Source organism: Prionailurus bengalensis, chromosome C2 (assembly GCF_016509475.1).
Source record: "Prionailurus bengalensis isolate Pbe53 chromosome C2, Fcat_Pben_1.1_paternal_pri, whole genome shotgun sequence".
In the NCBI taxonomy this organism is placed as follows: Eukaryota; Metazoa; Chordata; class Mammalia; order Carnivora; family Felidae; genus Prionailurus; species Prionailurus bengalensis.
The window spans coordinates 60668395-60693170 of record NC_057350.1 but is presented as its reverse complement, the minus strand read 5'-3'; the positions used below and the strand labels follow the sequence as shown (position 1 = coordinate 60693170).

Sequence of the window (24776 nt, the reverse complement as noted above, 5' to 3'; positions counted from 1 at the left end):
AGATGCCAAGTCAGCAAGTGACCGCATGAGTCTGGAGCTCAGGGAAGAGGTTAGGGTAAGGGAAATGGAGCTGGGAGTCAATGGCACACATGGCACAACCTAGGGGAGTGGATGAGGCCACTTGAAGGGAAGGAGAGGAGAAGGGAAGAGAATCTAACGCAGAAAGTCTGGAGCACTGGACCAGGAAGAGGTCAAGTCGAGGAGATAGTTTTAACCAGCAAAAAGTCATTTTACTTTATGCTAAGTAAAAAAAGCCAGTCACAAAAGACCATATAGTATATGATTCCATTTATATGAAACGTCTAGCATGGGCAAACCTATAGAAATAAAAAGCAGATTAGTGACTAGAAGCTGAGAGAATGAAGCATGGTGAGAGGCTGCTAATGGATATAGGGTTTCTTTTGGGGGTGATAAAAATGCTCTGGAATTAGTGGTGGTGGTTGTATAACTTTGTGAATATATTAAGAATTCTTTAAAAGGCGAATTTTATAGTATGTCAATTATATCACAATAAAGCTGGATTTTTTTATAGTTTTTAAATTTTTTTTTTCAACGTTTATTTATTTTTGGGACAGAGAGAAACAGAGCATGAACGGGGGAGGGGCAGAGAGAGAGGGAGACACAAAATCGGAAACAGGCTCCAGGCTCTGAGCCATCAGCCCAGAGCCTGACGCGGGGCTCGAACTCACGGACCGCGAGATCGTGACCTGGCTGAAGTCGGACGCTTAACCGACTGTGCCACCCAGGCGCCCCATGGGTTTTTTTATAGTTTTAAAGAAGGCCAGATTAGATACATTTCATGAAAAGAATGGTCAGCTCTGTCAAATGCTTACACTGTAAGGTGAAAACTAAAAACAGCTATATTAATTTTAACAGCCAGAGCTCACTGGGGACTTTAGCCAGAGCAATATCAGTGGAAGATATGGGGAAGAAAATAAGGCAGGAGTGACCTGAAGAGCGAATACTGGCTTAAACACAGGCATCCAATTTTACTCCCTCCTGAAACCCACTAAAAGCACAATAAAGGGACTCTTTAAAGGCATACATCCACAAGGACAGGGAGAACAGAAAAGGCAAAACTTTGGAAACAAGAAAGCAGATGGATGACTTAGGAGACCAGAAAAAGTGAACTAAGCAAACTGCAGAGAAAGCTGAGAACCAACCAAATCTACCCCGAAGGATCTCCAAAAGCCTCAGGAATTGACAGGAATCTCTGAAAGTGGGAATATAGAGGAAGGGACTAATGTAATGACTGAATGGCATTTGTGCTCTTCTACTACCTGGTAGAGGTCTACAATTTTATTATCTGGAGAGGATCTCTGGTTGACCCAGGGACAATAAGACACCATTTAGGACAGTGGTACAATCCCCAAAATGGGGATTGTATAAAAGAGTGGTGAGACCATCTTCCTCTGCCCTGCCCTCCTCCATCCCTCTACTTTGGCTCTCCTCCTGAAATGCCAGCAGCCAGCCCTTAATCCTTTGGGTGGAGACTGGAAGACACTTCTTTGTAGAAACTGACCAATCTAAGAGGAAAGACCCAAAGATAGTGATATCAGGGTTTCTCAACCAAGAGCCCAGCCAGATCTACAGAGAAGTTCAGGAGACACCAGCCCAACCTACATTACGAGCTTAATAATTTCTGATCCACACAAGCAGACAACCAAGGACTACAGACATGTAATGAAATCTCCTAACTTTAAGGACAGAAATCAAAACAGGAAAGGATCTTGATGGAAAATAAGTATGCAAGAAGAAGGGAAAAAGTTTTTAGCCATCAGTAATATGATCAGAGAAATGAAGATACTATAGTCATTTAAAAAGATCATAATGCCATAAAAAAAAAAAAAGAAAAAATTCAGAGAAGTAGTAGGTCTTTGGAATCAAAAACTTGTTAGCAAAAATTGAAAAAGGGACAATTTAGTGAAGATTAAGTTGAGGAACTCTGAGGAAGCAGAACAAAAAGGCAAAGATGGGAGCTGAAAAGAAAAAGTAAGATTAGACAGCCTGTCCAAAAGAAGGTAGACATCTCAATTACAGGAGCCGCAGAAAGTCAGAAAAGAGTGGAGGAGAGGAGATCATCAACTGTATAATTCAGTATTTCCTAGAACTAAAGGGCATGAGTTTCCAGATTAAAGGATGAGGAATGGTAATAGCTTCAGAATTTTCTTTTTTTTTTTTTTTTATTTTTTTTTTCAACGTTTATTTATTTTTGGGACAGAGAGAGACAGAGCATGAACGGGGGAGGGGCAGAGAGAGAGGGAGACACAGAATCGGAAACAGGCCCCAGGCTCCGAGCCATCAGCCCAGAGCCCGACGCGGGGCTCGAACTCACGGACCGCGAGACCGTGGCTGAAGTCCGACGCTTAACCGACTGCGCCACCCAGGCGCCCCTGCTTCAGAATTTTCAATAGCAACACTAGAAGCAGAGAAACAATGGGGCAATGTCTTAAAAACTCTGAAGAAACATTGTTTCCAAGCTAGAGTTCTCTTCCCAGCCAAACTATTAATCAAGGGAAAGGATGGAGTAAAAAACTTGCACACAGATTAAGTCTTAAAATATTTACCTCCATGCTCTCTTTCTCAGGATGCTACTAGACAATATTCTCCATTAAAAGGAGGGAGTAAACCAGGAAAGCAGAAAACATTCTGGATATGGGAAACAGAGGAGGTGTTCAACAGGAAGCCCCAGGATGGTGGCTGTGTCCCTGCAGAGAGGGCCCCTGGGCCTGACTGGAGCCAGCCAGGAGGCTCCACCCACAGAATACCCAAGGGGAATGAAGGTTATGAGAGGAGACTTACAAACAAACAGAGCTTTAGGAGATGACATACTTATAAATAATGGTTAATTAACCAACAGTAGTAAGACAATTTCAGGAATAAGAAAAAGCACAGAAAAGAAAAAGTAGTCCTGGTTTATAACATCGCTCAGCTCAGAATAGCAAACTTTGTCAAAATAAACACTGGATGCTGATCATACCAAGATTATAACTTCTTTGGGAGCATGGGGGATCAGAAATGGAGGCAGGAAGAGGTGAAAGAAAACAAAACAAAACGTTTGTCTTCCATAATGGGTCAAATGATCATGTCTAAAACTGAAAAACCAAGAAGTATCAGTACATGCTTGTTGTTTATAAATATGGAGGTACACACTAAAAGAAACTAAAAGAGTTAAAGATTGTTGTATTTGGGAAAGTATATAGTGGGACTGCTTTTTTTCTGAGCGAGCCTGGTAGAACAAGTTAACCATGTGAAGGAGTGACTTTGGTGACAATAAAACCTTAAAAAAGTGAACAGGTTATGAAGGATAAAGTAGTGGCAGCCACCACAGGCAACTGGGAAAGAGCCCGACTGTGAAAGGGAGCAAAGAGAGAAGGATGTGGATGGCATGGGTGCTTTGATGTAGAAGAGACTAGAGCAGGGGCCATGTGCAGATGGGAAAGATCCAGTTGAATGAGGGAGACTGAAATGGGAAGCCTGAGGGTGATGGACGAACAGGGTCTCCCACTAGCACATGCTGGGACTCTCCTCACAGGCAGAGCGATGCTCTGACAGCTGTGGACGAGAGGACAGAGTGCAGCAATTGGAGGGTCTGTAGGTCTGGTTACGGAAGGAGAGGAAAACTCTTTTCTCTTTGAGGCAGAGTCATCAGTTGAGAGTCGGGGAAACAGGAGGCTGAGGAGGAAAATGCAAATATGACCTATTCCCACTGAGAGTGGGAGGGGAACGGCACCAAGAGCTGTAGATACCACGCATGTGACAAATGCCTAGTTGAAGCACCTGTAAGTTGGGGCAACTTTAATGCCCCACATGGCATCCTGAGAAAAAAATGAATCTTCTAAAAACCAATGCACAGAAAAAAAGGATAGAGGGAAACAAAATATTAATAGTGACTATGTCTGAATGCTAGAACTATAAGTTTTCTACTCTTCTACCATTCTCTTTTTTAAGCTTGAAAAGTATGCATGTACTATATTATGACGGAAACAGTAATCTTATTTTTCAAAGGGAATCCTAAGTTTTGACTCATGGAACTGAGCATCACACACTGATGATACTGTCCTCAAGAAATAAATCTTCAGGAGCACCTGGGTGGCTCAGTTGGTTAAGCGTCCAACTTCGGTTCAGGTCATGATCTCACAGCCCGTGAATTTGAGCCCCGCGTCAGGCTCTGTGCTGACAGCTCAGAGCCTGGGGCCTGCTTCAGATTCTCTCTCTCTCTCTCTCTCTCTCTCTCTCTCTCTCTCTCTCACTCTGCCCCTCCCCTGCTCATGCTCTGTCTCTCTGTCTCTGTCTCTGTCTCTCAAAAATAAATAAAACATTAAAAAAAATTTGTTTAAAGAGATAAATGTTTATAGCAACACATCAGAACAACCTAAATGTTTATTCTTTAACAGAGGGCTGGTAAAATAAGTAATTATGGTACACTTATACAGTTGAATTCTATGCACTTGTTAATAGGAGCTGCTTTTATGCTAATATGGAAGCATCTCCAAGATATATGGTGAATAGATAAAAACAAAATAATCAATAGTGTATACAGTGTACTTCTACAAAAAGTTAATATTAAGCATAAATTTTTATATAGAAGTATCAATAAAAAGAATGAGATAGATATATACAGTTGACCTTTGAACAACACAGGTTTGAACTGCGAGGGTCCACTCACATGTGGATTTTTTACAGGACAGTACTGTAAATGTGTTTTCCTTATGATCTTCTTAATAACATTTTCTTTTCTCTAGCTTACTTCATTGTTAGAATACAGCACATAATACACATAACATATAAAATATGTGTTAATCGAGGGGCGCCTGGGTGGCTCAGTCAGTTAAGCATCCGACTTCAGCTCAGGTCATGATCTCACAGTTTGTGGGTTTGAGCCCTGCGTTAGGCTCTGTGCTGATGGCTGGGAGCCTGGACTGGACCCTGCTTCAGATTCTGTGTCTCCTTCTCTCTCTGCCCCTCCTCCCTTGATCATGATGTCTCTCTCTCAAAACTAAATAAACATTAAAAAAAATTTTTTTTAATAAAATAAAAATAGGCGTTAATCGACTCTGTTATCAGTAAGGCTTCTGGTCAACAGTAGGCTATTAGTAGTTAAGTTTTGGGGGAGTCAAAATTATATGTGATTTTCGACTGTGCAGTGCTCGGCACCCCTAACCTTGGCATTATTCAAGAGTCAAATGTACATGCTGATATGGAAACATCTTCAAAATATATTGTAAATTGTAAAATTTACAATTATGTACATAATTGTAAAATTTACAATTATGTAAATAATTGTAAAATTTACAATTATGTAAATAATTGTAAAATTTACAATTATGTAAATAATTGTAAAATGAGGGTATGCAATGGTGTCTACAGTATGCTCCCATTTTGAAAAAAAAATGCAAGGGACTATACATATAAAACGCATAATATAGAAACTGGCAAGGATAGTTGTCTCTAGGAGGGGGGTTTCTTCAAATAATGGTATGGTAAATGTTCTCACACAACCAGAAGAGTAACTGCTTCAGGCTGGTATGAAAGTACTATGTAGTGTGGTACACAGAGTTGCCTACCTGTTCAAGCATCACGATAGAGTCTTGGAGCACTCCTTTTAAACGATGGGCCTGGTCTTTGTTCTTCTCAATACTTTCTGCTCTTGACAGCATACCAGAGGCTAAACTGAAAAAAAAATACCATCTTAAAAATAAGGGGAATAGCTTCTAATCTTGTCATTTCTAGAAATCATCAGTGTCCTATGAATTTGCAAACAAAGCAAAAAATTAAATTAAAAAAACCTTATGACTAAAGTATAGTTAGCAAACCAAAATCTCTAAACCGGAATTCAGTTTTCTGCAGCTAGAGAATTACTGAAATAGTAACAGGTTGGGGGGAAAAAAGACTTACTGCAGAGATTTCTCTTCTTGGAGGTGGAGACGGTAAAGGGACTGAGCAGCAGATTCTATCCTTGACAGCTTCAGAAACAGCGTCACATTCAACAGAACTAGCAACAGCAAACTAGACAGAGCAAATTAATTGTACCTGGTTAATCCACTCTTATCCAGACCTAAAGCATTGCCATGTACAGAACAGACACGCAAAACCTTTAAAAATGTACGTTGTCCAGTCCGTGAGTTCGAGCCCTGCGTCAGGCTCTGTGCTGACCGCTCAGAGCCTGGAGCCTGTTTCGGATTCTGTGTCTCCCTCTCTCTCTGACCCTCCCCCGTTCATGCTCTGTCTCTCTCTCTCTCAAAAATAAATAAACGTTAAAAAAAATTTTTTTTAAATGTACGTTGTCCAGACCAGTTTCCAATTATTGTTATTGTTTAAATCAGTTATCTCCATTTTATGGTATGAGGTAATTAGGTAAAAAGCGGATGGTGAGGAAAATGTTAGAAGGTAACTAGAGTGACAAAAAGTCCTCAAAATGGCAGGTTGGGATTGTCCCTGACATCTCTTCTCTCTGCAAGGAATCCCAGCCAGTGCTGATGTGCGACCACCAGCTTAGAAATCTACCAGGTAACCTTGAGAGATCTATTTTTGGATGCTTTCAGCTTAAGCAATTATACCCCCATTATGCTGCACTTCAAAAAGGAAATGAAGATCAATATGGACTTGATCTTATGTAGATAGTCATACACCTTATTCCCTGTGAAAGCCAAAACAAATTTTTGGAATTACTATTCAGCAAAAATTTCTGCTAGTTCAACTTAGACAAAGGAAGTGTCAAATCCCAAATATGCGTGAATTGCATCATATATAAAATCGTACATGCTAAATGGATTTACTGTATTGGTTCTCACAGCAGCCTTTCAACTGAATGGAAGTATTTCTTATTACACATATATACAAATATATAGGTGGCATCATATCTTTCCTATTCTGTTAAAATATTGATTTCCCTTAAAAATACATAGAATTCATCTTTACCTGCCAAAAGAAGATTGTTTAAAAAAATGAAAACTAAGGAGGAACAAGAAAACCAAATCTATGAAATTATTGTGGCACTGAAATGGTATATAGATCAACATTTCAACCTCTGACTATAAATTTTCTACATAGTAATACAAAAGATCACTGCTAATATTTAATATTCAAAATTATTAGAGCAAACCGACTTAAACAGAATATGAAAGCCTTTCGTAAAGCTCAAAGGTATATCAAACATTTGTATGTTCTGAAAGTTATAATTAGAAAAAACAGAGGATATAAGAACTTCATTCCAAAGTATATTCGCCAAGAGTGTATCACCCAGTCAGAACCAATTCAATTAAATCTAATGGACTACCTCAATATTAAACTACATCCATGTAGATAATAGTAGTCGAAATATGTCTGCCTAAGTAGATTCCTATAGAATACTCTGAGGTTCTTGCTCACTGCTCGAGACCTTCTGACCCAATCTCTGGCACTGAGGCCTAGAAATCTGCATTTTCACAAGTGATCCTAGAGGGTAAGGATCATTGGTCTAATCAGATAGAGCAAAATAGCACTATTGGCATTTCACCAGCCTACATATATAAATATTCTCTTTAAATCTATGGAACTTCCAGTAAAAACCTATGATGGTAGAAATAAATCAGATTAATTTTTGAAAAACAAAACATTTATTGAATGTGTACTTGGGGTACTCCCTCAGATTTAATAATTCTCCTGAAAATCATACATCAAAAACTGTCAGACTGAAGTATATAAGAGACAGAGCATGAACAGGGGAGGGGCAGGGAGAGAGGAAGACACAGAATCCGAAGCAGGACTCAGGCTCTAAGCTGTCAGCACAGAGCCCCATGCAGGGCTTGAACTCACCAACTGCGAGATCATGACCTGAGCTGAAGTGGAATATTTAATCGACTGAGCTACCCAGGCGCCTCAAATAGTGGCAGTTTCTACACAATAACATACAAATGCATTCAAATCCTTTTGGAAACCATTAAAAGATAAGTGAAGGCACAAGCAAAATAAGCATGCAAAACAAATACTTACAAAATACTCATCACCACAATAAGGGCAGTATTACAGATTTCCATTTCCTTTTTCTTTCCTGCAGATCACAAACACACAAAAAACTTACATTAGAACAGGATTGTGATTAACACTGGTTAAAATTTAACTTCATTTGAAAAAAAAATGGAGAAGACATTTTGTACATGAATTGTAAAAACAACTTGATATAGGATGAATTCCCAGCACCCTTTTTTTGATTTCTAATATCCTGACTAATGTGAAACTAATGTATGAAAAGAAAACCTATGTTTGGCCTACATTACAATTAATTTACTCTAAATAAACAAGCAATTCAATACATCATGTATGATCTCTAGTGAAGTTCCATCTCTGCAAATAATATTTGAACTGGGTTTATATACAATGCTTCCCTCCTTAATTTTTTTAATTACCCTCACCTGTTCTCTGTTGCCCAAACTTTTAAATTCCAAAACTAAAGAGCTTAAATTTAAATAGTAAATAAACATTCACACTAAGATATAAGCCTCAGAAGAGGATTTGATAATGTAGAATGAGGATGACAGTTTTATAGTTCTAAGAGAAAGGGAGTTCTAAGAGGCAAGATGTCTTCAAATTTGAGAATGGGGACAGTAAGAGTCAAATTCCATCTTTGCAATTTGCTGGGTTGGACCTGACAGGTGCAGAAGGACTGAAAGCATATCATCAGTTTAGTACTTTCAAGGGTTAGAAGTCAAATGTCTGTAAATGCTAGGTAGGAAGTTAACAGAATGAAGCAGCCAGCAGCCAGGGACAGTGGTGCGGACTGGTGACTTGGGAGCACATGCTCTAATGGCACAGCTTCTACTAAGCTCCAGCAACTGTTGCTGTGAAGAGATTTGGGTCCAGAGCTGTCAGATGTGAGTTTTTACATAAAAACTCCCACCTTTTAAAATATCATGTGGGCCAAATAAAACACCTCTATTGGCCATATGCCTGCCATTTTGCAACTGCTTCTTTACACTTACACATTAGTTATACTGAAGGAAGTCCGAGTTTGATAAACATTATCAGAAAAGGAGAGGAAAAAGGGAAACCTCCTTTCTGATATGTCCTATAAACAAGAGATGTATTCTGCTTCATATAAGTAAACTAAAATCTTCCATCTGTTTACTACATAATAGCTACCTGAAATATCCCCTTTGGCATCCAAGCCCACATCTCCAGAAGAGCGCTGAGAAGAAAGTTTAGGAACTGTTTCTGCTGTTCGGTTGAATGTTCGCCTTCTCCTTCGTAAGCCACTAAGTTTTCCAGCGTCTTCAACGGACTGATTTAACACAGATTCTTCCGCTAATAAGTTTGATTCTAAGAAGGAAAAAAAAAATCTTTAGACAGCAGAGAAACCTTCTTGACTATAAGATGTGAGGGTAGGGAGGGTATTGCTTTGTTTTCAGTTTTGTTTTTAATTTTTTTTAATTGTTTTATTTATTTTGAGAGACACAGAGAGCGTGAGCAGGGGAAGAACAGAGAGAGAGGGAGACACAGAATCCAAAGCAGGCTCCAGGCTCTGAGCCTGATGTGGGGCTCAAACCCACAAATCATGAGATCATGAACCGTGAGATCACAACCTGAGCCAAAGTCGGACACTTAACTGACTGAGCCACCCCGGCGCCCCTTCAGTTTGTTTTTTTTAAAGCCTTGGTAACTTTCTTTAACTATTACTTAGGCTCTTGTGGCCTAGATTCAAACCTTACTATTAATAAAAAGTTTTGGAGGATAAAGTGATCCTATAATGAGGCTTCACTATTCTAGGAAGAATGAACTGTATTAATAAATGATGGAATCATCAGAGCAAATTCACCATGTGCTATATTAAATATTAACATAATGATTTCAGTTATGGAAACAACAGGCTACCCACTTACACTGGATCATTAGAAAGATTTCCAAGAAAGACTGTGGTACTTGATTGTCAATATCAAAGGAAGGAGGAGCATATAATAGTTCTAGTTTATAAATGAGGGTTTGCAAAAAGTGAGTACTGGTAAGAAAAATCTGCAAACAACCTAAAAACCTCATTTTTGTCTTTTTTTTTTTTTGACCTTTCCTTCACCAGATTTTTTATTAGAAGCTCATTATCCAGTGGCCAAACTAATTTTTGAATAACATTTTCTTTGCTCCTGATTAGGAGTTTAATAATGAATAGACAAGAGAGAAGAACAAGAAAAATAACCAACAAACTAGATAATCAAGCCTTACTTTACCCTGAGCTGACTGACCCCAGCTTTTCTTTAACCAGAATTAATTATGTTTATGTATATATATATTTTTTTTTCTCATGTTTTATTTTAAGGAATATCCAAACAGAACTATATCACTTCCCCAATCTAGTCCCTACCTCCACCAAATCCATACACGTACGTGTTACCATTGCTAAGTGGGCCTGCATAAACCCAAGAAAGCTGCATTGATAAGGATTGCAGGGTAGAGGTGGGGCCACCAAGGAACACCAAGTGCATATTTGTGGTAAGTTATGCAGTTTCTCACTACAGTCAGCCTTCTTGGCTCCTTGCAGGGAGTGACAGCTCCTCACTGTGTGATCTTGGACAAGTCACTTAACCTCTCTCTCTGTTTCAATATTTATTCTTTACTAAAATGGAAAAAAAAATAATAGTACCTACTGCACAGTATTGTAATAGGTTGATATTTATAAAGCATGCAGAACATGTCGGGCATATAATAAGCATAATATGAATGTTTGTTAGACCAATGAAAATTAAAGTTTCCAAATTCCAAGTCGGGTAGTTAGGATCACTTCAGTGGGAGTCAATTCAACGTCATCTGCTGTGAATCCAAATGAGGTTATCAATCCGTTTTGTTAATATCTTTACAAAAATAGATAAACTAAGAAATTTACAAACCAAGCTGTCTGAAATAGTCCTCCAATGAACTCCAGGAATTCTTTTCAATTAGAGATTTGATAATGGCCCATGGTTGTTTTCTGTACTTCACATCTGTAGAAACTCTAATAAAATACAGAGGAAAAAAGTTTATTTAAAGGATAGAATTTAGTTCTATTATAGTTGTATTTATAATCTAAATGTAAGATATGTCCACTGGAAAGCCAAAGGACTCAAAGTCATTAAGACTATGAAAGAAAATTTATGCACTGATGACAACTTTTTAGAAAATTACTATATGCTGCTAATAATTTCATGAAATTTTCCTTCTAAGTACTTGGCATTTTATTTTTTCCTTTCTCTAGCCCTGAATTTTCTTTACTTAAACAGCAATAAAGGCTCAAAATAAATTCTAAGTTTTCTAAATGCCTGTATAAAAAAATCTCTAGTGGTCATAAATTAGGTAAAAGTAACTACATTAACTAAGACCAAGCAAAGTACATGGTGGCACATCACTATCTTTAATACACCAACATTTCTTATTTCCATTGCAGCAATGTGCTCACCATGTGCTCCTCAAGAACTCACAGCTGCCTTGACATAAAACAGGGTCCTGTGACTAGTTTTGGCCACTGGACGGTGAACACAGTTCTAGAACTCTCTTTTCCTGTAGCAACTGAAACAACACATATTCTGGATGGTGCAGCTACAGAATGTCAAAGTGTTCATCAGTTTGTGGCCTTGAGTAAGGAGCTCCACCCCTCTGCTGACCACTGGTGGTCATATAATTTGAGCAAGAAATAAAGCTTGGTTGTCTAAGGCTACTGCTAAGATCTTAGGATTGACATGTTCCAGAATAAAATCTCACCTATCCTGACTAATATTTCATTTACGATATTCATTTACGATAGCTCACCTCAGCCGGCATTTCTGTTTTGAGGATCGGATGATATGGTATCTGTTCAGGGTATAGAAGTAATCATGGTAGGGAACATCATGTGTCAGTACTTCTGAATCTACCAAATAAAATTGTGCTTCCCGACTTTCTTTATACAGTGTCTGTCAAAATAAGATTAAACATTTTTTTTGCATGTTCAAGTTTAATATATCAAATTCCTTGCCAATTTAGAACACATATACTAAAATTACAAAAGACATGAGAAGCCTATATACAAACCCAGAAGAGCCTTCATGTTGGCTATGCAATCTATGAATTGAGAAGATGGGACCTGCAGAAAGAGTATTTGTTGCCTGTCATTTCATTGTACCATTATTTTTTCTTTCTTTTAGGTATGAGGAGGAGAGTCTCTTATGTATGTCATTAGTTTATAAAAATTTTTAAATGTTCCTGATAGGGGAACAATTTAAAATTCAAACTGGATGAAGCAAAGACCCACCCCAAAATTCATAAAAATTTAACAATCACCCTTCACCAAAAAAGTGTAGGAAGCTTGGGGCACCTGGGTGGCTCAGTTAGGTGTCCGACTTTGGCTCAGGTCATGATCTCGTGGTTCTTGGGTTCGAGCCCCGCATCAGGCTCTTTGCCAACAGCTTAAATCCTGGAGCATTCTTTGGATTCTGTGTCTACCTCTCTCTCTGCCCCTCCCCCTCTCATGCTCTGTCTCTATCTCTCAAAAATAAATAAAAATGTTAAAAAAATTTTTTTTTCAATGAAGAAAGGGGACAACCAAAGAAAACACTGCCTACCTTAACAGGATTTGGAGTGGTTACTGGTCAAACCTTCCTCATTTTAACCATACCCTTTCAACCTATCCTGTAACATTATCAAAGATTCTCCAATGTCAAAATACCAAACTCTTCTTACATAAGTCCTTTTAAACACTGGACAAAAACAATAATAGCATAACTAGTTCAGATGTTAAGATATTTTCTAACTATTTGCAGAGCAGATACACTATACCTCAACATAAATTGGTCAAACACAAACTCTACTATAAAGACAGAGCCACACTGGCCAGAGTAGAGCACTGAATATCTTATCATCTCTTCCCATACATCACAGCACCCCTCTAGTTATTTGGCTATAACTCTTGGCATGATCCCGTATATTGGATTCCAGTAGTGTTCTTTATTAAGCCATTTATTATGGAAAAGTTAAAACATACACACGAGTAGAAATGAGGTATAATGAACACTCATAAACTCAACAGCCAGCTTCAACGTTAACTCTTGCCCAGTCCTGCTTCATCTGTACCCCATCCCCACATTCCCTCCCTCTACCACCATGCTCTCCCTGGCTAGATTACTTTTAAAGGATACCCCAGATATCAGAATAATTTTATTCATAAATATTCCAGTGTATCTCTTTATTTCTTCAGTGTGTCTCTTTAAAAGATATTCTTTTCTTTAAAATACAGCTACAATACCATTAATATATGTAAAAAATTAGTAATTCCTTAAATCTCCTAAATATATTTTTAGTTGGTTTGTTTGAATTAGGGTTGGTTGATTTGGTTGATATGCCTCTTCAGTCTTTTTTAATCTGTAATAGTTTCTCCTCCCTTTTGTTTTGCCATTTATTTCTTAAAATTGTCTTGTTAACTGGGGACAATGACAGGTTTCTCTCTTCCCACATATATGATTCTTTTGGAATACTGATGGAGGAAACATACCTGCTTTTCAGTGGCAGTGGTGCACTTTCCAGTAAGTGGATTATTAAGGATTATAGTGTAGGTCATGGTTCTCAGTTGATCACCTCCAGGTTCTATTTTCCAAGGGGTGGACACTACATCTAATCACAGCAAACGTAAAGAGTTGGTTCTAAAACTCTGAAGAGTATGACTTGAAATGGAATCAGAGGTAGGGCTTTTTTTAAGTATAATTAACATACAGTGTTGTATTAGTTTCAGGTGTACAAAAAAATGACTTAACAGTTCTATACTTTACCCAGTGCTCATCATGGTAAATGTACTCTTAATCCCCTTCACCTATTTCACCCATCCCCCCAAACACCTCCCCCTCCAGTTACCACCAGCTTGTTCTCTGTATTTGAGTCTGGGGTTTTATTTGTCTTTTTGTTTTCTCTTTTGTTTTCTTAAATTCCACATATGAGTGAGGTCATATGGTATTTGCCTTTCTCTGTCTTATTTCACTTTGCATTAATACCTTCCAGGTTCATCCATGTTGTTGGAAAGGGCAAAATCCCATTCCTTTTTTTATGGCTGGGCAATATTCCATTACACACACACACACACACACACACACACACACACACGTACGTATACATACACACACACAGACACACCAACACCATCATCACCTCTTCTTTATCCATTCATCTGTTGATGGACACCTTGGCTGCTTCCAGATCTTTGCTATTGTAAATAATGCTGCAATAAACACGGGGGTGCATATATCTTTTTGAATTGATGTTTTCATTTTCTTTGGGTAAAAATCCAGTAGTGGAATTACTGAATCAATGGTAATTCTATTTTTAATTTTTTGAGGAACCTCCATACTGTTTTACATAGTGGCTGTGCCAGTTTGCACTCCCACCAACAGTGCACGAGGGTTCCTTTTTCTCCACATCTTCAACAACACTTGTTATTCCTTGTGTTTTTGATTCCAGCCATTCTGATAGGTGTGTGGGGTATTTCACTGTGGTTTTGATTTGCATTTCCCCAATGATTAATGGAAAGAAGTAGTTTTTAATTATTTAAATTTTTATTTTTGACCAGTCCCAATATCCTTTTGACAGTGTTATCATTTTAACATTAAAGAATAGTAAAATTAAATGTAAGGCCCTCTTCTTGTATGTGACATATTCCCCATCTTTGATCCATTTACTTCTAAATTGTTGTCTATTAACACACTTTCTTTCTTTTCTTTAGAAAAGAAAATTAAAAGTTGTTTCATCTGTAGGCTTCATTTTAAAGTCCCCAGTACCTGTGAAGAGAAATATTGGCACCAACCTTATTAAACACAAACAGAACAACACTTTAACATTCCCATCATTGAGGACAAAACCTTGAAAGACATTTGCCATTATGCAACAATAAGACCTTGATCCCAACTTGTGGAAAAATCATGTAATGAGAAATCATGTAATGTTAATGGCTTATCTGTCAAAATCTTTAATCAAGAAGGGGGCTATGAAATGTAATGACATAGCCTTTTCCAAGTTGAGAAAGCTATAGGATAATCTCTGTATTAATGGCAAGATCTTGTTAAAAATTCTCTCTTAGGGGCGTCTGGGTGGCTCAGTTCAGGGGTGGCCAACTTCGGTTCAGGTCATGATCTCATGGTGCATGAGTTCAAGCCCGGCGTCGGGCTCTGTGCTGACAGCTCAGAAGCCTGGAGCCTGATTCAGATTCTGTGTCTCCTTCTCACTCTGCCCCTCCCCGACTCACACGCTATCTCTCTCTCTCAAAAATAAATAAACATTTAAAAAAATGAAATAATATATATAAATATATAATTCTTCTTATTTTCCTAATAACTACACAGTGAGTAAAAATAACTTTGAAGAGAAATATACTTTTAGAACATAGCACAGGTCATTTAACAAGGCAAAGACTACATAGGTATAGGTAATGGCATCATGAACTCTTTTGCAAAGATCTGACTAAATCACCTAATGCTGTTCACACAAATGGACTTAGGCAATTAGTATACTTGACTGCTATTTGTCAACATCTTAAAATACAGAAGACTTATCTAATCTATCAACCATCACCAAAAAATGAAGCAAAGCTTTGTGATATAGACAATTTTACTCAACTTCTTTCATATAGCTAGGCCTTGAGATTTTTTGAGGGACCCTGAAGCTGCATTTTGAGTATGTGGAAAAAAATCTTACAACTAAACTAAAAAGGCAGTATCACAAACTATAGAATCTGCCCTACAGAATTATATACATATAGTTATTTAGTTATTTTTAATAATCTCTACACCCAACATGGAGCTTGAACTCATGACCCCGAGATCAAAAGTTGCATGCTCTTCCAACTGAGCCAGCCAGGCATCCCTACCATACAGAATTTGCTGTAAAAAATAATTTATTTAATTGTCCATGAAAGAAGATACAAAATTTATTCTAAAATACTTTTCAAGCAATTATTTTGGTCCTATGTCAGTCTGTTTCAAAAAAATTATACAAATAATCCATTGTTAATTAGCAACATAATTTTAAGGTATCATTGGATTCTGCTATAAAATTGCACACTACTCAACAAAAAAACTATTAACAAGGGTAAAAGTATGTCTTCCACTTGTATTGTAACCAATTTTACCAACAATCCTACTGAATCATGTACCGGAACATCATATAATTAACAACATTTTGGACTAGTCAAGCCCCCCAATACCTAAGTAAAGCTCATCATGATATAAAAAATCAGGGATGAAATTATTTTTAAAATACAACAATGTACAAAGGACACATCAGCCACTTGATATACTGAATTAAAGTAATAAAAAGCAGGATCTGCAGAATCCTTTATGAATCCTTTGATGTAATAAAGTTTTAAAATTGGCAAATCTTCATTCCATTAGGATGGCTGTTATCACAAAGACTGAAAATAACAAGTGCTGGCAAGGATATGGAGAAATTGGAACCTTTATGCAGCATTGCTGGGGAGAATGTAAAATGATGCAGCCATTCTGGGGGGAATGTAAAATGATGTAGCCATTATGGAAAACAGTATGGCCATTCCTCAAAAAGCAACCATAGAGTTACCTAAGGATCCAGTAAGTCCACTTCTACATATACACCCAAAGGAATTGAAAACAGGGACTCAAACAGATATTTGTATATCAGTGTTCACAGCAGTATTACTCACAATAACTAAAAAGTAGAAACAACTCAAAACTCCATCAATGGATATGAATGGATACACAAAATATGTATATACATAGAATGGAATGATATCCAGCCTTAAAAAGGAATGAAATTCTGACACATGCTACAAGGATAAACCCTGAAGACACGCTAAGTGAAATAAGCCAGACACAAAGGGACAAATATTGTATGATTCCACTTATTTGAGGTACCTAAAGTAGTCAAATTCGTAAAGACAGAAAGTAGAATGGTGGTCATTAGCAGTTGGGAGAAGGAGGAATAGAGATTTATTTTTTAATAAGTACAGAGTTGCAGTTTGGGAAGATGAAAAAGTTCTGAGGATGGATGGTTTTGATGATTATACAATGTCAATGTGCTTAATGCTACTGAAACGAACACTTAAAAATGGTTAAAATGGTATATGTTATGTTATATACATTTTACCATGACAACAAAAAAATGGTGAATTTTGGGAATGGCTATATGGGTTTTATTATACTATTCATGCAACTTTTCTGAAAGTTTATAATTTTAAAAATTAAAAAGTGGAATAAAAAGACTTAAAACTGAGTTTTGAATTACAAAAGCAGTGTCATACAACTGCTAACAAAGATTTAAAAGAACACCTATTTACAAGTTCCCTAATTAAAAAAAAAGATCAAGTAGTGCTGAAATTTTAGTTTAGTGCCGAAATTAAATTCATAAATAATTGACTATACAAAATCTTTTCATGAAAAAAGAAATACTTCTTAGTATTTTTAAAAAGAAGCCTTTGAAACCTATTCTCAAGAAATAGAACTTTGATTACCAGGTAACAACTTCAGAAGATAGCAGAATGGTGTACAGCAAGCAGATTCTCTTTGGGGGCAAAACTTCTGATGAACTGTAGGTCTAAACAGCACCATTCCTATTACTGTCTATAGTTGTAATTAGCCAGAAGCTTTTGCTTCCAAAAGCCATTTATAACATCAGATAGCAAACACAGTCATCCATATTGAAGTTAGATAAATATCAGACACCTGGTACAGTTGTGAGTCAAAGAACAAACTTCATTTAGTACCAGCATGGAATAACATACTAGTTCCTCGGGGGTCTTTGCAGCCATAAACATGACAGGGCAATATCAACAAGCATCATCTTAGAAAATTAAGAAAAATAACATATCCAACTATTTTGAAATATCAAGTTCTCCAGGTAGACATAAATAGCAAGAAAAATACAAAACAGATTTTGAAGAGATATAGTTAAATATAAGCTACTGCATGAAGAGGAAAATTTATATTCCTCAGATATTCCACATTTTTAAAACTAGAAGAACAGAAAAAAATGATTTTTTAAACAGAGTTCTTAATTACAAGACTCAATTGCTATCAATTAGAAATCACTTTGCTATACTACTCTGAATAAGAATAAATTATTTTTTGTATCTAGAATCCATATCAATGATATAATCTATGAATACATAGAAGTTTCAAATAAAAGAATAATATCTAATGGTTAATAAAGTGGCTCAATTATAAACTATATTTAAAACTGACTGCAGAATAACTTTCTCTTTGACTATGTCAAGTGATTAAACTTACATGAATCTCTGCTGCTGCTGTTTTATAATGTTTTATAGCAATCTAAACCATGTGCTCCCAAGGTTTATCAAATATTTTTGAATATTTAGGATAAATTCAGTTTCAAACTATAAGCTTATTTGAGATGTTTAGCAAAATAGAACTTTTAACACATAATCAGTGCAATCCTTTTTATGAGTCTAACTAATTTCCTAACTGGAATATTTTTTTTTTTGGTGTTTTCATTGAGATATACCATAACCATTGCAATCTCAAGTGTACGTCTAGCTCCATGAATTTACACAAAGAAAACACACATGTGTACCAGATCAAGATAGACTTTACCAACATCCCAAAAGTTCCCTCCCACTCTTTACCTGCCCAATTCTCCACACAGCAAATACTATGCTGATTGTATGTCCATAAATTAGTTTGCCTGTTTTTGAACTTTATATAAAGAAATCAAAGTATGTACTCTTCTGTGTCTGGCTTCTTTTGCTTAACATTATATCTGTGAGATTTACTGATATTGTTACAAGTAGCAACGATTTGTTTTGTTTTTTTTTTTTTTTTTTCATTGCTAGCATAGTAATCTTTTGTGTGAACATACACAATTTGTCTATCCATTCTATTATCCATACCCACCATATATTACTGGTGGGTATCTGGGCTGTTTTGTTTTGGGACCATTATTAATAATGCTGCTATGAACACTGTAGTACATGTCATTCAGAATACACATACCTACTAGTAGAATTGGTGAGTCATAGAGAATTTTTATGTTCAGCTTACTGCCAAACCATTTTGCAAAGTGATTGTACCAATTTACACCCTACTAGAATCCAATTGTTCTGCAATAGAATCCTTTTAAATTAGGTTCAAATAACTGAACTGGTACATTAATAAATATATAAGGTTTTAGTTTTCAAAGGGTGTGAACCTCATTGTAGGTAGGATCTGACTAATTGAACAATTACACTGCTCACATGTAAATTTAACCAAAACGCTTAAATATTAGTTTATCTATCACCAAAATAAAATCAAAGTCTAATTTTCCCCCTGACAACATAAATTAATTTATATAGGCTTAACTCTTAAAGGATAATAAAATTCTCCCAAATTTATCATTAAACACAAAACCAACCTATTATATTTCTAGAATCGGCAAATCTCTGCATGAAGCGTGAACTGGTGAAGAGCAATTCAAACATTCTCTCAGCACTGATATGAAAAACACGGTTGATAAAAAGTCTTCCATGAAGATCTTTCTCAGGCATATTTTCTGGGGAAACAACAGCAAAAGGAAACAACAACAACAAAAAACACAGGACTGAAAGGGAAGAAACTAAGGAATGGTAATTTCAAGATTTCGTTTTTGTTTGTTTGTTTTGGCACAAAATGGTTTTTAAATGTGATTACAATGATCAGCACATTCCAAAACACTACTAAAACTCTAAATTGGCATTATATACATATGTACTGTATATAATTATACATAATATATATTTAATTAAACCATATATGATCAATATTTCAGTCATCAAAACCCTAAAGATATAAAAATATTTAACCTGAATGATACCAAACTCTTGTACTACATCACTCAAAAGAATACTTCAAAAATGATAAGGTTAATACTGGGATATATAGGGATGTATCTACCACAGCAATTAGCAGGTCCTATTTCTGAATGGTCATACATTCAATAGATATTAAGTCATGAGTGGCTCTAATATCTGCTGCACTCACCAACTTGGTAGCCTGAATAACGTTTCAAACCTGACTTAAAGCCACCTGCCCCAAGACAAGTCTTATCGTATTCACAACCTATTTTCAATACCACACGTTAAAAGAACTAAGAAATCCTTCTGAAAAGTATTCTTCAAAGCTAAGTAGAACCCAGTGGAATATTTAATTTTTCTGGGAACCTGATAATGATGATGATGTTGAAAACTACCAGTAGCAAATGAAGAAGCAATATCTGCTCACCTCTCCTCATATTCCCTGGAAACATTATATAAAATAGCCCATGCTTATATGGTGCTTACCATATATCAGGCATTGTACTAAGCACCTTATAAGTACCCATTCATCTTATCCTCGCAGCAATCCTGTGAGATGAGTGGTATTATCATCACCTTCATTGTATAGATGAGGAAACTGAGGCAATGAGAGAGAATTGCCAAAGCTCCATGGCTAGTGAGTGACTGAAATGGAATTTGAATTCACTACAGCTCCAGGGCAACACAAACTTAACCTCTATTTTATTGCCAGGAGTTTAACTTAAAAGAATCAAAAAGGAAATTAAAAAAAAAAAAAAAAGACAGCTAGGAATAAGAATCTGATAAAGGAAATAGAGTAAAGCAATCCAATATGAAATTTTAATGATTTCAGGACTAGGATTATTTATTATTTCAAGGATTATGCTCCATCAATAGAGAATAAAAACTGTGACAAAAGCCCCCCATATTACAGATATCATGCTCTGACAACTGTCTGTGTAGGCCATCTGTCAATATTAAGCCATGGGAAGCAATCCGGTCAAGCAAAAGGCAGTAGTTTAAGAATCAGAAAAACTCTTCTAGTTCTGCTTTCACCCCAACTATTCCTTTTTCTCCCTCATCAAATGATTTGTGTTTCTCTATTTTGCTACAGGTGCAAAGAACTTAGGGATATCAGATGGATATTGATTTACCTTCTCCCTGCAACAATACTTTGTGTAGGCAAGAGCTAGTCACAGAAATTTCAAATAATGGCTCCTTTCATAGAGAAATAAATCACTGAAACTAGGTAATATGCTAAGGTTTTCTGAGATAACTTCCCAATTAGGCTTGAGAAATAGCTTTTTCTGAAATAGAATGTATGTTCATTGAAAAAATTACTGTTATATTCACAAAGAAAACAAACAAGTATAGATGATTCTATTAATCCTGTTCATTTCCTTCATGAACTTATCCTGAATTGTAATTATTATCTTTACTGGCTTGTTGACTTGTTTATTGCCTCTCTCCTGCATAAGACTCTAAGTTCCATCTGAGTAGGGGCTATGTCAATTTTAAACACCTATATACATTATGTATTTGGCACATAAAAGTGTTAAATAACTATTTCTGAATGAATGACTACTGAAAGTGCTTTAAAAAAAGTATCTTACGGTCAATTTTTATTTATAGGACTTCCATTTTGCAACCATATTTTTTAACTTTTTATTTCGGAATAATTTTAGATTTACAATCAATGAAGCTCGGTGTTATTGTTACCCTTTTCCAGTAATGTCCTTTTTTTATAAAAAGATCCAATCCAAAATACCACACTGCATTTCATTGTTTTATCTCCCTTATCTCCTCCAGTTGTGATAGTCCCTCACTCTTTCCTTGTTTTTTAATGGCCTTACACACTTGAAGAACTCTGGTCAGGTATTTTGTAGAATGTCCTTCAATTTGGGTTCATCTGTTTTTTCATGATTGTACTGGGGTTGTGGATTTGGCGAAGAACACCCACAAAGGTGAAGTCCCCTTCTCATCAAACTCAGGGGATCCAGGGTATCAGCATGAGTTATGATAATGGTAACCTTGATCATTTGGTTACGGTGGTGTCTGGCAGGCTCCTCCTCTGTAAAGTTACCATTTTTACCTTTCCATATTCTGTTTGTTAGAAATGCGTCACTAAGCTCAGTCCATGCTCAAGGGAAAGAGAATTAAGCTCCACTTTCTAGAAGGGGGAGTATGATTGCTTCTTGGCCTTTTGGCTAAGATCAAGTGTAGAAGGGGGAGTATGTATGTATATTATTTGAAACGCTGTAAGGAAGGCTTGTGTTTTGTCCCCCCCTTGTTTGTATTTATTTGATTATTTGTGTCAGTATGGACTCATGAATAGTTATTTTATACTTTAGGTTATAATCCAATACTATCATTATATATTTTGTTGCTCAATTTTTTTTTTTTTTTACTTTGGCCATTAGGAGCTCTTTCAGGTTGACTCCTATGCCCTTTTGATACACCTCTTTTTTTTTGAAGCATTTCTTTACTTCTGGCCCTACAAGAAACTCCAGCCTCATTTTGCATATTCCCCACCTCAGCCCTAGAAGCAGTCATTTCTCTAAAGAACTCTTAAACTGTAATTTTTCAAAAGTAAGTTTCCTATTCACATTTATGAAGGAAACAAACTATACTCACATAAATATTACATTTTCATATCTCATTTAAACTCAATTAGTTGATCAATTATTCTATATTATGACTGACAAAATGGAATTTGTGGTATTACTATTAGAAATTAATAATACCTTTTGTATGGAAATTAATTCAAGGAAGTAAGAACCTGAAATAAACTATTTCCATCTGGGATTATTTATGTATGACATTCACAGTACTTTAAAGCCTCCTATCCAAGTAAGATCACCAGTGATATTGCTGTGACATATGAAGCTAGCAAGTGGTATTTCAAGTAGGGAAGGGAACAGCGCTCAACCTGAGAGCAGGTAACTATTTCCAATAAAGAAGAAACATCTCTTGAATTGAAAATATTCAAACCTATCAGTTTGAAAGTAGCCAGTGGAAAGGATGGGAAAAGTGAGTCAGATAAATAAATATGAGAGGGACATGGGCATGAATGGAACTAAAACCCTATGTGGACAGTGTTTTGAGAGTTCACGAAAAATGTATCAGATAGGTATGCAAGAAAAGCAGATTTGGAGTTTAATTAAGTAACTAAGGACGCACAATTTGTTCTATCCTGTATCTTCTTAAAAGCTGGTGACCTGCTGTCTTCTTGACATAGTTTGAGGGCTTTCTTTACATGTGAAAAACCAAGTTCAATTTGAGAGTGTTGTTTAAAAACCTGCCTCAGGTAACTATGTCAGGGTTACCTGGTTTAGTCTCATGGTGCTTCCCTGATGTGCTAGACTATTTCATGGCTTTTTCTCTGCTTTCCCCAGAGGCTTACTTGTCCTCACCTTTATTAATTAGCATCACCTGATATCTGATTCCTATTTTTCTTTGCATGAGTTTCCAATTCATCTTGGTCTGTCAGCTGTAGATCATGGATTCTAATTTTGTTATTCTTATGTGCCCCTCCCCCAGCCTAATCTTTGCCTCACTTAGCTTCCATTCTCAACATAAGTGACTTTGGTTAGGGCACCCTGTCACACCAAGTTCTGATCTAAGCAATTAAAACTAAACTTAATTCTGTCATGACACAGCCCTGGTATCTCATGACATCAGCCAGTTTGTCAGCTTCCACTCAAGGCTCTACCTCCTGGGGCAGATGTTTCACAGACTATCCGTGACACGCATAGAGCAGGGCAGGTGAAAGAAGTAAACCCTGATAGCAACAGAAATGTTATTTTGGCCAAAAATACAGCCACAATTTCATTATACTTGTAGATGTGGATACATTGTGTCAACTCATCTTCATCTGCCAGGAAACTCCTAGCATCTTCTCAAATTCTCTGTGCTCCTACCCAAAACTGAGCATGTAGTTAATAAGCTGCAGAAAGCCTATCAGCAACAGCACTCTAGATAAACAAGGTTCTTCTACAGCTTATTCTATGAAATATTATATATCAAATTTTCAAGTTCATATATGGCTTAACAGATTAAAACACAATGCTCAGCATTTTGTTCAGGAGGTGGCAGCCCAGAACCCATTTCTGGAAGTACAGAAATATCCCTAAAAAGGCTCCCTTCAATCTTGGTGGGTGGCCTACCATAGCATAAGAACATTAAAAAAGAACGAGTCAAAGCAGATTCTAGGCTAACTTTTCCTATATGGGCTTCAGTTAAACTCCACATCAAAGGGAGCACACTAGTTTCAGGCCCCTCTGTAAGATATCTCATGAGGATACATGAGTCTAGAAGGAGTCTCTCCTTCAAAATGGTACTCTCCCAAAGATTACAATCTGTAGGTGGCAGAAGAGAGAAAAAAAGGAAATCCTCTCATTTTCTCACTCAGACTGCTTACAATGGTAGATCAAAATACTATGATTTTAAATAAGATGATGTTTGGTTTAAAATACTCTGCCATCTACCTAACTCTCCCTAAACCCATACACAGATTTCCTGGGATGGTTTTCTTCTTTTGACCTTTCTTATTTTCCCCCCTTCACTGATTTCAAGTATCTTCATAAGGTCACAACTTCCAGAAAATAAAAAATAGATTCCTTATAATAGCCACTTATGATAAGCCTGAAATTTTGAAATCTACTAGGGGAAGCAACAGAAGTACTTGATTTGTTATCTAATAAGGAAAAAGTCATTACGTGCACCTTAAAGAAAACCTCCACAAAAGAAGGTTAAATGTTACATGTAAAGTCTTACTGCTGTAAAACCAGTCTTTAAAGGGACATCAGCAAGAAGGAAATGTGACCAGGGCTAACATGGACTACAGCAACTACACTGCTGTTATTCTTTATTTCTAGATATGAACACAACTTCTATGAGATATATTATCCCTTATGTAACTTATCATTAATGTTAATTTTTTAGGACCAATAAGGAAGCTCCTTTTTGAGGACCATTCTTATAAAAGAGCAGGTGAGAAAGAAGAGGGGGAAAAACTGTTTTGGTGTCACTTACCTATCTG

The 24776-nt window shown here is 36.5% G+C and overlaps 1 protein-coding gene across 2 annotated transcripts in view; it reads right to left on the bottom strand.

Annotated features, from left to right (window-relative positions):
• GRAMD1C (GRAM domain containing 1C) overlaps window positions 1-24776 on the bottom strand; it is a 103826-nt gene that overhangs the window by 2779 nt on the left and 76271 nt on the right. For both annotated transcript variants that reach the window (XM_043594211.1, XM_043594212.1), the window contains 8 exons: window positions 19339-19476; window positions 13466-13584; window positions 11749-11891; window positions 10854-10957; window positions 9121-9297; window positions 7975-8032; window positions 5899-6009; window positions 5568-5673 (listed from right to left, as the gene is read on the bottom strand). In XM_043594211.1, coding sequence (XP_043450146.1) covers window positions 5568-5673; window positions 5899-6009; window positions 7975-8032; window positions 9121-9297; window positions 10854-10957; window positions 11749-11891; window positions 13466-13584; window positions 19339-19476 — 956 coding nt within the window. The remainder of the gene's footprint in view (window positions 1-5567; window positions 5674-5898; window positions 6010-7974; window positions 8033-9120; window positions 9298-10853; window positions 10958-11748; window positions 11892-13465; window positions 13585-19338; window positions 19477-24776) is intronic.